Source organism: Columba livia, chromosome 3 (assembly GCF_036013475.1).
Source record: "Columba livia isolate bColLiv1 breed racing homer chromosome 3, bColLiv1.pat.W.v2, whole genome shotgun sequence".
Lineage (NCBI taxonomy): Eukaryota > Metazoa > Chordata > Aves > Columbiformes > Columbidae > Columba > Columba livia.
This window is the reverse complement of record NC_088604.1, coordinates 111,030,073-111,044,177: the sequence shown is the minus strand read 5'-3', so window position 1 is coordinate 111,044,177 and position 14,105 is coordinate 111,030,073. Positions and strand designations below refer to the sequence as shown.

Sequence of the window (14,105 nt, the reverse complement as noted above, 5' to 3'; positions counted from 1 at the left end):
CTGGGAACAGAGGCAGCGCTCACTGCCTGCCAGACTTAGTCCAAATAGGAGCCCCAAGGCAACCCAGGCACCTTTGTGCCTGCAGCAGCATGAGTCACACCTCTGAGACACCGAGGGACACCAATTCAGCTCAGCTGATAAATACCTAAGCCAAAGTGCACACATCTCTAATGACAGCCCTGCCCAGGACTTCAGGTGGGCTTTGGATCTGGGCAGTGCAGTATGGAAATCCCACAGGCACTGGCTGTCCTTACCATGCCCTGTGTTCCTCCTGCTTGGCAATGACAGATCAGTTTTGGCCTTGCTTGTCATACCCTATGGGGTAGATGTTTTTGCCCATCTTTTACTTAATTTATGCCTTCCACTTGAAGACCTTGTAGGATCATGTATACACACAGCCCTGAAGGGTGTTGTGGGTTTTAAGTGTTGTCAGGCCAGGACACTTTCTTGAACAAACAGAATAAACAAAAAAACAAAACTCTTGGATTTGTTCTGCAGTGGAAGGCACCCAATGCATTTGCAAAACCAGCCTCCACATACTACCAGAGCACACAAGGGGATGAACAGAGGTGTCACCCAGCTTGTGGGCAGCCCAAACCTCTGGCAACAGCACCTCTGGAATATCCCCAGGATGGTGGTGAGGGAAGGTGGGTGGAGGGAAGATGGGCTGCAGAGGTGACATGTTCACTGCTTCAGACAGGGTCGTTGCAACAAGGGAGGAAACAAATGTGATATGTCTGCAATTTTCGTAACAGGAATCAGGAGTCCCTGCTCTTATTCTGTGCAAATTGCCAGAGCTGCAGCAGCATGATTTACAGAAAATTGGGAAAATTCCCTCCTACAGCCCTCGAAGCAGGTAGGAGGCAGAGGGCAGGAGAGCGCTGACCACCTGGGATGGCCCCACTGGGCAGCTCTGCCGTGGGATCATGCAGCCAGCCCCACCGAGCAGCAAGTTGTGCCTGGCATAGAGCAAGGGAAGAACAACAACTCTGAGGGATGTTTTCTACTGCACAAAGATGCCACTCACAATCCCCCCTGCCCAGAACGTGCACACAACATGGGCAAAACCAGCTAGGAGAGCATAAAGTTGGGTGCATTTTTCTGCCCAGTGGCTACAGCAAAGTCTGCTTTTGAAAGCTGAACCAAAACAGTTCAGCTGCCTACTGAACTCACGGTGGTGGAGCATGTTTAGGTACAAAGCGGTCCAGCATTGCCCGCTTCCTTGCCTCCAGGGAAACAAGTTATTCCTGCCTTAAATAATGAAGTAGAAGGGAAAAAAAGGATGGACTGGGTTACAGAAGCAAACAAAGTGAACAGAGAGAAACCAACAGCAAAGGGCCTCTGAAAAGATTATCTGTGCTTTGCTGAGTGCTGAAACCACAGAAGCATCAAAGCAAAGTCAAGTGCAAACCAGGCAGAAAGGAAAGCACTTCACCCCTCAGAAAAAAAATGCAGCTTCCTAGAGGTTATTGCACAGTCTGGGGAGAAAGTTACAGAATGCAGGATGTTTCTGTGAGGGCCTTGCACCACTTTTGGTACTTAAACATTCAGAAGAAACTTTTGTTTACCTGGAAGGAGCCATCATCTATCCACCCATGGCCGGCCACACTTCCAGGCCGCTGTTTGAGTCCTTCTGAGGGCAGCGAAGCAGAGTTGGATCAAAACTAATGAGCCTCTGACTGTGCTTCTGTGGGTTCTTCCAGTCACAGAACAAAAACCAAACAAAACTACAAAAAAACCCTAAAACCACTCACCCCCCCCCCCACCCACAAACAAACAAACAAAACCCCACACAAAACAAAACAACAACAACAAAAACCAAAACATGCATCCAAAAAGCAACAGGGCTGAAAGTTCTTTAAATACTTGAAATTCAGGGAATAGCAACATGACAAAGGCAGCAGATACTTGCATAGTAACAAATACCCAGATAGTGTAAACTCAGCAGTGTGGGTCGTGGCAGCAACAGAGCTAAGACCAGACATGTCTAAGAGCAGGAACATTTACACAGGAGTGTCCATCCTGCTCTATATGTAGGGATAGGGCAAAGGGAAAATTAGGTCACTTCAAAAACATTAGGCCTTTGGAGTAAAAACATGGGTTGATTCAGGTCTTTGACTTCAGAAGGGGTGAAAAATAACTAGAGTGCAAGTCCTTTCTACATGTAACTGCTACAGCTATCTGAGCTTAGATATCCTACAGACTTCCTCCCATCCCAGGAGGGAATTTCAAGCTTCATGAACTTTTGTTTTCTAGGAAGGCGCCCCAAGCACGTAATTTCTGGATTTATTTGCGAAGGCTGCAATTTTCCCCTCCTTCATTTTGCAGCAAGTCTGGAGGCTCTGTCTGTGAAGAGAGAATCACTTTGGCCAACTGTTTCCAAACCACGCCACTTAGGATGCCAGATTCCCACTCACCTAAACAAGTGCTGAATTAAGAGTTATTCCCTATCCATTTTCCTTGTAGGTAATCTACCCTTCCTCAAAATTTGGCCTCTTAACCACCTAACATACAAATCAGCATGGACACAGGAACTGGACTCGTACCCCACAGAAACCAAATACAGTTAAGAAAAAACCCCCTCTCTTCTATGCCAAATTTATCGCCTGCTCCGGTGATTTTTATTCCAAGGGGCTCTGTCTTTGCCCTTCTGTCTCAGTGTGAGACACACACCTATTTTTGGCAGGCTTATTGGCATAAGCTGAATATTGTACCTGGAAGCAAACAGTGCACAGAAGAACTGCGGGTACTCCTGAGTGGGGCACAAACTTTTCAAAAGAGTGCATGTTTCAGTAGCATAGAGCTTACCACGTCCCCTGCAAGATGCCAGCCAAGATTTGTGGATGTGAGTCATAATCCAAATTTTTCAGCTGCATCCAGTCTGTTCTGCCTACATTACTCTTTAAATTCAAACAGTTTCACGGTCTTCTCAGCCGCTATCTATCTTCATGCTCTTTCAGCAGCTGCCTCTGTTTTGTCATTGCTTGCATCTCATTTCCTCAAGGGTTGAAGAGTCATTACTCTTATCCCTCTTCTTCCTGCATCAGAAATTTCTAATAAGCAAACTTGGATGTTAAAGGCAGTGGCTGTGCAGCCCCAAGAGCCCAGAGGAGCTGAAGCAGCAGCATGACCTCTTCCAAGGCACTTCCCCTCTGGCCCTCCATGCGTAAAGCAGCAGCACGATCCCCCATACAGTGGAACCCCACATTAACCTCCTGCATGGACACGCACCTTCCAAACTAAGATTGCTTCATTTTACCATCATTTAAAATCCTTAAAAACAAATGAACAGCTATTCCCTTGAAAGTTTTCTAAACCTCATTGTAAAAGTGGATGAGAAGACAGCAGTTTGGGTTTTTCCAGGCTCCAGGAGGAGCACTCTGTGTGCACCATTTCTCCTCAGAGCCCCAAGGAGGGGCTCTGGGCAGATACCTCACATTTGTTATTAGTGAAGAGGGCCACATCTGGCTCTGGGGCTGACCTAGAGTCACACTAGAGTCCATTAGGGCTTCTTTTCTCTTCCATCAAAACCCAGCAGGTATCTCTCAAACATCAGTAGCAGCAGGTTTCTCTTAAACAACAGGAATCTCAACTTTTGCTCTGAGTTTTCTCTGTGGAAATTATATGGGTTTGACTTTTTTGTTTCTTATTAAAAAAAAAAAAACCTGAATGCGAGACCATGGGGTTTCAGAGCTACTCCAAAGCAGAGATCAATCCATCACCAAACCAAATACAAGAACTGAAGTGATTTAGATGCAGTCCTCTGATGTCTCCAGCTCTCTCTTTCTGGGAGGTTATTTCCTTTAACATGGCAGTTAACATGTTTTGCACAAAAACTCATATTTAAGCATGTGGAAAAGCATAAATACTGGCAAAAAAATTATAAGGCAACAACATCTGATTCACAGTGAAGACCTTCCTTTCGCCCTGCACCTCCTTAGCAATAGCTACCTACATCTGTCAGCAGGAATGCCCCTGTAGCCGTGACTGATCTGTGGTGGTTAAGCAATGGGAGCTGTCAAGGAGAGACTAGTACTGTTACTGTAATTACTGATAGTACGCTCAAGAGCACGTTTGTTTTTTCCAGCTGCATCTATTGCTGAAGCAGTTGGTATTACCTTTCTCCATAATTTTTGCCTGTAGAATGCTGTTCTCTGGATTCTGACAAACCAACACCTGTAGATACATTTACGACTACAGAAATGATGCTGGATCCTCATTTCTCATCTCTTTTTTTTTTCCCTTAGCACTATTAACTTGAGTAGCTGAGGGTCTGCTCCAATATTTTGTGTGTCTTCCAGCACATGTACCACACTCCTGCCATAAAAGCAAGCAAGCCGCAGATCAAGTAGAATCACCAAGAAGCCGATTTATCAGTTTCAAGATCACTCAAGGACTGCAACCTAAACCCAGATAATCCCAGTATAAATCTACTTGCAAAGAGAGATTACAGCAAGTCCAAAGATCTTGGCCATAATTTGCAGCCAGCTGGGCCAGCAAGGGCCTCTTCATGTTCTGGTTAAAGTCAGCAGCCAAATTTTCATTGCCTTTGCTGGAGACACCTGCAGAGCACAGCAGCTGTGCCAATCTGCCAGGGGCAGCAAGGCAGGAACAGCAGCCCCACGTGAAACTGCAGCATGGAATCTGATGTGCATGAAACCCAAACACCTGTGCTGGGATCTGTCCCATGCGGAAAGGGAACCGATGAGAGGTCTCAGCAGCTGGGCTGGTAGAGTACGAGCAATCTCCAAACAGAAATGCTGAAGATCAAATACTAAACCTGATGCAGCGTGGCTGTACTGGAGTGATCGCATTATCTGGGAACCTTGATGTTGACCTTTGAGATGCCAACTGTTCTTTCTTATTTGCCTATATGCTGTCACCTTCTGTAGATCCTTTTGCTCTTCATGCTTCCTTGAGCATGCCCACACCGGAGAATGAATGGCTTCACCAGTCAGCAATCACCACAGCAAATCACCCCTTAGGTGGGCAAACCGGTGGGTGGAAAACATACACAAAGGCATGTCTTCCTAGCAGAGGGAGTAAAGCAACAAAGAACCCACTGAGCCAGGAGATATGAGGCCTCCAAGGGAGAGACCTTTAGTGGTTGTGTGTGGGTTCACTGCTCTGTTGCTGACTGACATCTGGCTCTTTGGGCTCAGAGAGATGTTTCATTTTAAAGGGAAAACTCCTCCAGGGATCTCATTAGCACCATCATGAAAGACAGGAAGGAACTGGAAGCTGGAGCAGGGCTGACAGTGGGGAAACAGGACACAAGTGGTGTCAGGCTGTGTTTAAACAGGTAGGGGAAGGAGCCTAGAAGCACTGTGCCCTCTGGGGACAGCCTCACTGCCCCAGGGAGGGGATCATCCTTTCCTTGTCTGCAGGGTGAGTGGCTGCTGCTCAGGAAAGCAGCTGCCCAAAAGCTCAACCTGAGGCACCTACTCGCTCACCTGCATTCCTGTGGCAGTTCTCCCCCTGCCAAATTCCTTCTCCTCCTCCCTATGCTCCTCGACTCTTCGTGGGGTCTGTCCTCCTTCTCCTTCCCATCACTGGCTGGACACTGTTGTCTGTGGGGGGCAGCAGCTCTGGCCAAGTTCATGCTTCTACAACTGGCAGCAGAAGACAAAGCACCATGGCTGTGTTTGCAGTGGTGGGAGGTGTGCTGGCGTTGTTACACATTCATCCCACTCTGCAATGCTGAGGGCAGGTGTGACAACAGGATCCTGGCAGCCCTACACATTTTAAGTTGATGGCTCCTTGAAAGCTACTTCCACTTTTCTGAAGACTCCATTGCAAGAAGGGAACAAAGCAGACCACGGAAGAGCCGTTTGCTGGATCCAGAACACAAGTAGATTCCTGCCTATTAGGCTGAGAAAAGCCACAAAAGCAACACACAAAAAAAAGCAAAGAACACACAAAAAGAGGAGAAAAAAAGATCCACCTTAGTTCATTTGAAGCAACACATCTTAGTTACAACTGCAAATCAGCTTCAGAAATCCAAACAGACATAAGTTAGGCTCCCTGTGCTATTGCTCCCCAGAGGTAATATTAGTTATTACAATTTATTCTATGTATCTTCACAAAATGCCAAATAGGACTGTGTTTCTTTCAAGTACAGCCTGTCCAACGTGATTGGTGAGTCTTGCTTGGAACACCTGGTAAAGGAGAGAGATGCATTTATCCCTTCGTGTCTTGAAGAAATCCAAGATAGATGTTTATCAAGTAAATGAGTAATACAATTGGTTTGGCTTTCAGCAGATTTGGAAATACATACAGCAGGTTCCAAGACAGGTTTATGAAAAATCAATTACCAGTGAGTGGGAAAGGAGTGATGAGTGTTATTCTCTGTGCTGCAGTCTTGTTTAACTTAATAAAAGAGACTGAACAATAAGATCCCAGTAAAACACCTCCTAAAATTATGTGTTTCTCCAGAAATGGAGCAGTTCGTTCCATAGTAGGAATGATCAAGTGTTCCAAACTCTATCATATTTCAGCTCCAGATATCTGACAAGACTGTTAGACTCCCCTAAACATTTGAGTTGTTTTGTTATCATTAAAAATCAACAGGATTTTGGAGCCTCATTTATCCACCTGAGTTCTGCCCTGCTTCCGTAAGCACCTAAAATACGAAAATCTGCCATAAAATAATTAGTTTTATTCTAAATTTTAATGAAAAATTAACAATAAAAGTTTGGAGAAGACAAAGATCAGCATTTTTCCAGAAGGTTTGTTTACTTGCAAGCCCCCTCCAGCAAGCTGTGAAACAAAGCAAAAACTAAACCAACACAGAGGGCCTGGCAACTCTGGTAAAGACAACCATGTAACTACCTTTTCCCAGCAAGTGTCTCTTTTAGAGTTTTATACATCATTCAAGAGCAGAACATTTGCAAGAATAACTGTAGTCAGTAAAGCACAGCTTTAATGACTGACAACCTGTCCAGAGAGGGATTGGAAGCTCTGCTTGCTCCTGGTGACCATTTCAAAGGGCTCCCATATGCTGAGCAGAGGGGCCTGAACTGCAGCCTTGTGTGACAGCAGTACCCTTCCCACCAAGGCTGTGACAGAGGGAACCCAGTCCTGCATCCCCCATGCAGCTGTTTTCCTTGGAATTCACTCCCAGTTTCCATAAGCGCAAAGCAGAATTAGGCCTGCACAGTTCATCACACCCAAAGCACTTTAAATTCCCCAGGTGGCAGTGACCAAACCCAGCTGCTGGGAATTAGTCGTTCAGGTCACCTCTTAATGTCATAGGGCAAGCAACAGTCATCACAACTCAAGCTGGGCAACCAGTGTATTGGGCCAGTTCCCACAGCAGCCAGTGGTGCTCCTGCCAACTAAAACCAGAGCAAGGAAGTTCTGGGTATAAGAAGCAACAGCAGAGCTTATTAGAAGAGGCAAACCTTTGCTGTAAACAACCAACACCAGATGATCCCTACTGGAGTGCAACCACCTCCATGGTTTAAACATCTTGCAGAACATTTTCCCTCATCCATCAACTCACTAGGAAGGTAATCACAAGGTCTTGTGCAGTTCCAACAAAGATAACAAGAGTGTACTCAAGCAACGAGCATCGGCCTTCCCTCTGTGAAAGCTCTGGGCTCAGACTCCATGGCAGCAGAAATCATCAAGGGCTAATGGGTAGGGAGAGAACTGGAGGAAGCAGCATTGCCCCTACAGAATCAACCAGGTGACCGCGTCGTGGGCAAGCTGAGATGTCATCTCTGCTTTTCCTAGACACTCCACATCTTACAGCAGGCAGCTACCAGGGCAGCTGGCACTAACTCTGCAGCTTCCCCACGGATACCTCTGCAGAGCCCTTACTCATTCATCTATTTCAGGCTGCTCTTAAACCAGCTCATATAGATATGAAAAAGTCCCCAGTCTGCTCAGCTGGTGCATTTGAAGTGTTAGAAACATCGATAAAGCAAAAAAGCTTTTCTGTTAAAAAAAAAAACAAAACAAAAAAACAACCGCTCAGAAGCTGTGGAAAAGCTAACTCGCATTGCAATCATCATCTGTGGGATCATACGTCTGTAGGTAAACGCATACAGCTTTCAGGCGCCCCGTGGGAGCATCGGTGCTACAGAATCAGCCAGGTACAGAACAAAATCTTCAGTTTCCTCCCGAGGTCTGGGGTCTACCATGCCAAGCTACTTCAATCAGTCTGCTATGGTGAGCAGTACTTGGACATCCATGCCCACACGGGGGCTGAATGTGGGCTGGGCCATTGTTCAGCTGGGGTAGGAATGTACGTCAATTTAAAAGCCTGGTAAATAGAAATCATTATCTCTGATGTCCCAGCAACAGATGCTGTATCACCCATCCAGATTAATCAACACATCTCAAGCAGTTACATGGGGACCACAGATGCTCCTTATGCAGTGCTGCTCTGCAGAGGCCAAGGTGCCAAGGTCTCCTCCAGAAGATCCCCTCCATGGAATGTGTGGTGTTGAAGGTGGTGCTAAGAAGAACAGTGTCTTTACAAGAAAGTCAACTCTTGGAGTGAAAGCCAAGCTCCAATGACAGCAATAAATCAGCATCTTGCTCACTTCTCATGTGGCATGTCAGGGCTATGTTCTGTCTGTGTTTGTTTCAAGAGGAGTTGCAGAACATCATCTGAGAGTCCAGGTGTTCTCCTTCTGTCTTCCAAAACAACTTCTCCCTCAGCTGGCTTTGCAAAACAAGCAATAATGGGGTGGTTTGGAAAGATCTTACACCCATCTCTGTTCAAGACCACCTGGGCCATTTGCAGGCAACGCAATGCATAGGTTGTTCCACGTCTGTTTGCTAGCTCTGAAATCTTCTGCAATAGACATTGTGATGCAGCCTTGTAGGTGGGATCCTTTCTGTCTGGCTGTTTTTTGCAATATATTTTGTAGAAGACATCAAGAGACTTCCTGACACTAGTATCTTCTGTACTACAATGTTCATACATCCATGAGAGAGCAGCATCGCTAGGCTCAGTGGGCTCGCACAGCCCTGCTTTTGGATAACATCTCACGTTTGCTTTCTCAGAGCCTCCAGTAGAAAAGCTTGTAGGAACTGCAGCGGGTATATTGTTCTCTCCTGCAAGCACAAGATCAATGAAAGTCGTTAGTCAACAGGCCATCCCTCTGGCAAAATCTTTTTTTGTCCCCCCTCACTGCAGTCTGGCAAACAGGCTGTGAACAGGAGTGAGCTCAGTACTGCTTTAAACTTGGCTGGGCTGCCAGAGTGGCTTGGTGCAGAGATTCATACAAGACGAGCTGTATTTGGGATCACATAGTTGTCCCAGCCTCATCCTACCGCAGTGATTGAACCTACTTGGTAGTGTGTGCCTCCTAGTTCCTTTCAGTCATACTTCCAAAGAGGTGGAAATTGGGATCTGCTGCTGCTGGAGGCAACAGCCGACCCTCAGGGAAGTCTAGTTAGCAGCTGAAGCAGTTCTGCCTCTTTCCTTTTTCTCCCTTCGTCCCCTGGTCTCATTCTTTCCTTTTCATAGTTCTCTATTTTACTCCTACACAATGTGCAGTCCTGTCCTTCAGCTTTCAGCCTCCAAACCAATACTGTTATGTTATGTTACGTGTTATATGGTCATGTATAGAGTTTGGGAATGGGGACTGCAAAACGGGACCCTGTCCTTCCCGATAAAATCCTATTTTTGCAGCGCAGCTCCACTGAACACTCTTCTCATATCCTGCAGAAATTTTTACAGATAACATTTATCTAAAGGCTGAGGACTCATTCTCACCTGGGTCTTCTCCTTCCTTGCTGACCCACATCTCTGGGTAACAGTCTGGGCTATGGTTCTCTTCTGGTCAAATGTAAACAAGCGGGATGTCTTGTACTTGCATAAAATTAATACAGCATCAGCACAGAGCCTCTTGTCAATGATGTGACTAGGACAATCAGCAAACCACACACAGCTTCTAGTAGGAAAAGCCTCCATAAAGAGACCTTGAATTGGGCTCTGGTACCCAGGGAATGCCTCTAACTGCAATTTCATCTCCGAGCCTGCCGCGTCAGCCCATTTGCCAAGCACCTGAGTCACCAACAAGAAAATTTTCCAGGGCTCAGCCAGAGATCACACAGCTATCATCTGCAAGTTACATAAGCAGGAGGCAGGGAGTCAGAAAACAGCTTGGTCTTTTCTAATTACGTGAAATACGAAGCAGAGTGCAGTCCTTCTTATCAGTAAGAGACCATGCTCAAAGGAAATCTCGGCATGGTGGCAGAAGGCTGCTCTTTCCCTCCCAGTACACAAAGAGCTATCCTCCCCTTCCTGAGTGGTCAGATTCATTAAAATGAAATTAAGATGTCAGTGCAGCCATATTGTACATTGCCTCTTTTTTCCTCTCCTTACCTTCTATCTTTGATCTCACTTTTCAATTTTACTCCATCCTCAATTCAGCAATTTTACATAGAACCTTTCCTCCTCCTGCAATGTGTCATTTCCAGCGCAGTACAAAGAAAAGCTCAGTGGCCTTCTTTTGATATATGCCACCATAGCAGCAAATCAGAGCTAATCAAAGAGAAGAGGTCCATTTTGCCTCAGTAATCTCTCAGCCTTGGTGCCTATGTTAAGTTAGAATTGAAGCCTCACACATCTCTGATAATTCAATCAAGTGGCACTTGTGCTCCGACTCCTGTGTCACTTGCAGCCCCCTGTGCTATGCTGTCACCTTGCTCCTCACACACAGCTCACAGCTATCACTTTTTGTAAAAGAGCAGCAGCTGCTTCCAGCTACAAATCTCAACCCTACATGATCCAAGAAGAACAAAATCCTATTGGTTTCACAGTGTCAGGGGAGACCTTTGTAATGCTGTTCTGCATTTCTCCTGCGATCTTAGATAGAATATTAGGAAAAATTTATTCACTGAAAGGGTTATCAAGCATTGGAACAGGCTTCCCAGGGAAGTGGTTGAGTCACCATCCTTGGAGGTATTTAATTTAAAAGACATGTTGATGTAGCACTCATAGACACGGTCTAGTGGTAGACTTGGCAGTGTTAGGCTTATGGTTGGACTCAATTATCTTAAAGGTCTTTTCCAACTTAAATGATTCTATTCTATTCTAGTCTAGTCTAGTCTAAAGCCAGTATGACCTATGAAGCAGTTATCTTCTGCCGAAGCACAATCCACTGAAGATGTGACTGGTAAGTATTTTCAGGGGTATGTTTTTGGGTTCGATTAGTCAGAAAGTACTCATATTATTGGGAGAATGGTTTTCTTTCAGTTACTGATTCAAATTTATGTTTCTCTATTTTTCAACACAGGCTCTATCCTCTTAGTGGATTACTTTTCCAGCAAAACCTTCTTAAGGCAAGACATGAAAATACAGACACAGAATTCCCAGAACCAATTTATATCCCATGAAGGTGCACTTTTCCTCTGCTTTCCTGATAATTTCCCAATACCTTCTCAAACTATGTGCCAAGACTTGTCTTTGCAAATACACTCAACCCTTTTCCTCCCTAAAAGACTTCACTCGAGGTAGAGGTCCTTACTCGACACCTTCTAAAGAGCTGATACTGCTGTTGTAAGGCACAAATCTCCTGAATGATTTATAAAACACAAAGTACATGCCCAGTAGCTAGATGCCTGCAGGGTCCAGAAAGAGCTTCTCAGCTGGAGCACATGTACGCACAAGTACGCCACGCAGGCCAGCAAATGCTGCTAAAGACAAAGACAGCATTAAACTAATCAATCCCTTTCCCTCTCCATGCACCTGCATCCCTCAAGAACACCGGGATTCCCTGATAGCACACAGCAGCATTGCTTTAAAGCTTAGACCTTTCTGGCTTGGTCTCAGCAGCAGGAAAAATGTGGTTTTCTAAACCCTATCCTTCCATGGCAAACTTAACAACACAGCTGTCATAAAACCCAGGTGCTGACTTGACCCAATGCCTACAGAAGTCAATGCAAAGATGAACAGGTCTGAAAATTCACACTCTATTTGCCTGTAATGGAGTTTCATCACCAGAGCATCTGACCCAGATTATTTTTAGCTATTTTCACTCATTTATACTGCCAAGCATGTGCTAAAGGCGATAAATAAACAAACAAACAAACAAAGCTCCAAAAACTGAAACAGGTCATTACTCATGTCTTGGTTTAATTCTCATATGATGGATAAGCATCAGTAAGAATGTATAATATTTCATCTGTGCCTCCACTCCATGCTAATTGAAGTTCAGCATTTGCAGCTTATTAGTAAAAGACCTGGGGGCTGATAAAAGGATATTCTTTGTGTTTATAAACCTGCTGATGAAAATTTAAAGTCTCCATCTGGTACAAGCACACAACCCTGCCGCTCAAAGCACACAATGAAATCCTGCTTTGGACTTGGGCCACTTTTTCAGTGATGCAACAACTCTGCAATATTATTATTTGTTCTTCTACAAAAGCAGCTCACATACTGATTTGAGCCTCTGTATAGCTGTGTTCAAGCACATGCAGAGTGTAAAACAAGACATCTCTCGAACAGCAGAGCTCCTACACTGTTGGCTTTCTGGGGGAAGAAATCCCCACCCCCCAGTTCAAGTGGGCAGCGATTCCTGCAGCTGCTGGTGCTTCACTAGAGCTGGTGTTGCTGTGATCTCTGTCTCCATGTGTTGCAGGGGCTCAGCTGGATGACAGCAGCTGCTAAAACTCTAGTTACATCTGTAGGTGGATTTGTCCAAGCCTCCTGCCCTCTCCCACACTGTCTGACTGCCTCCTGGGAACCCTGCATGTGGGATGCATGGTTCCCCTCCTGCCCAGTATGCAAAGGTCCATCCTATCAAAAGGGTCTGCAAGATTTATACTGTAGATCTGAGTATGACAGACCTAAACCACAGTGTTTTGTCATCATCAGTTCTGTGAAAAGAGCAATTACATTGCTTGTTTTAGGGCAGGAATCGTTTGCACTAGGGCTTAGGAATTACTCATCCCTGGTACTTCTGGAGCTGGAGTCCAAGCCAAACAAAATGAATGCCAATGCCATACCCACTCCAGCACTGCTCTCAGGTGTTACACACTATTGAAGCAGCCAAAAAGGGCAGCAAGCCCTTGACTCCTTTCAGCCATCTGACTGACCACATACCATGAATAACTTTGAGCAAGGGCTGAACTTCTCTGGGTGCCTTAATTGTGCCACCCTACACAAGGACAAAGAGAACTATGAGACTGAGAAAAGCAAATTATTTTTTGAATAGAACTAAATTGATCTAGAGATATACAAATTGCTCTGTGTTCACAGTACTGACTGAAGTTCAACCAGATGTTGGTTAGATGATGCTAGAGCACATCCCTATGTTGTAACGTCAATGACAGGACTGTTATCCAGTGCAGCTCAGAGTGACAGAGATTATTTAGGTACTCCACTCTGAGATGGTGAACTGAGAAAACATGTGTCTGCTTCCTGCTACAGCTGGCTGTGAAGGCCTGAATAGACCAGCAGGACCAGCTTGTCTGAACAAATGTCCCCGAACAAAGTTTACCAGAGAACTAAGCAACAGTGGAAAGGAAAAACAAAGGAAAGGAGAGAGCTAGATGAGAGAAAACTCTTCCCTTGGGTGAGACCATCCCAAAAGTCATCCATACTTTACCTAGTCTCCCTGGGAGTAGATGGGGCTGAGCATAACTGAATACCACTTTTTTTTCAGAGTAGCTGAACAACAGAAGCAGAAGACATGTCCTGGCTGGGGAGACAAACTCCAGCTATGCACTCCCATGTCAGCACTGAAAGTACTGCCTCTTCCAAGGCACCACCATGAATTTATGACAAGTTCAAGATCTGAAAGAGACCACATATCCTGCCTCTGGGCACAGAGCAGTTAATCGGTGCTCCCAAACTTTTCCTCAGAGGGGAAGACTCTCCTCTGTTGGTCACAAAATCAGACATTTCTCGACCTGAACACCTCGTCTGCCCTGGACACTGCCACCTGCACCTCAGCGTGCTCTTCCTACCCATGAGTCTGCTTCCCACTGTGACTTGTTACAACTAAAGTCAACACATTCTCAGCATCCATGAGGCATGATGAGTCATACAAGGAGGACATAAATTACCAGTTGTTTTGGTTGATGGTACCCATTAAAAAAGGCCATTCGGAAGTTCTCACAGATTGTACTATTTCTCTTTT

The 14,105-nt window shown here is 45.4% G+C and overlaps 1 protein-coding gene across 10 annotated transcripts in view; it reads right to left on the bottom strand.

Annotated features, from left to right (window-relative positions):
- Positions 1–6,638: 6,638 nt before the first annotated feature.
- SHLD1 (shieldin complex subunit 1) overlaps positions 6,639–14,105 on the bottom strand; it is a 47,639-nt gene continuing 40,172 nt past the window's right edge. For 9 of the 10 annotated variants that reach the window (XM_065059161.1, XM_065059162.1, XM_065059166.1 and 6 more), the window contains one exon: positions 6,639–9,069. In XM_065059161.1, coding sequence (XP_064915233.1) covers positions 8,549–9,069 — 521 coding nt within the window. In that variant the 3' untranslated portion in view covers positions 6,639–8,548. The remainder of the gene's footprint in view (positions 9,070–14,105) is intronic. The other variant, XR_010471740.1, reaches the window with a different exon arrangement.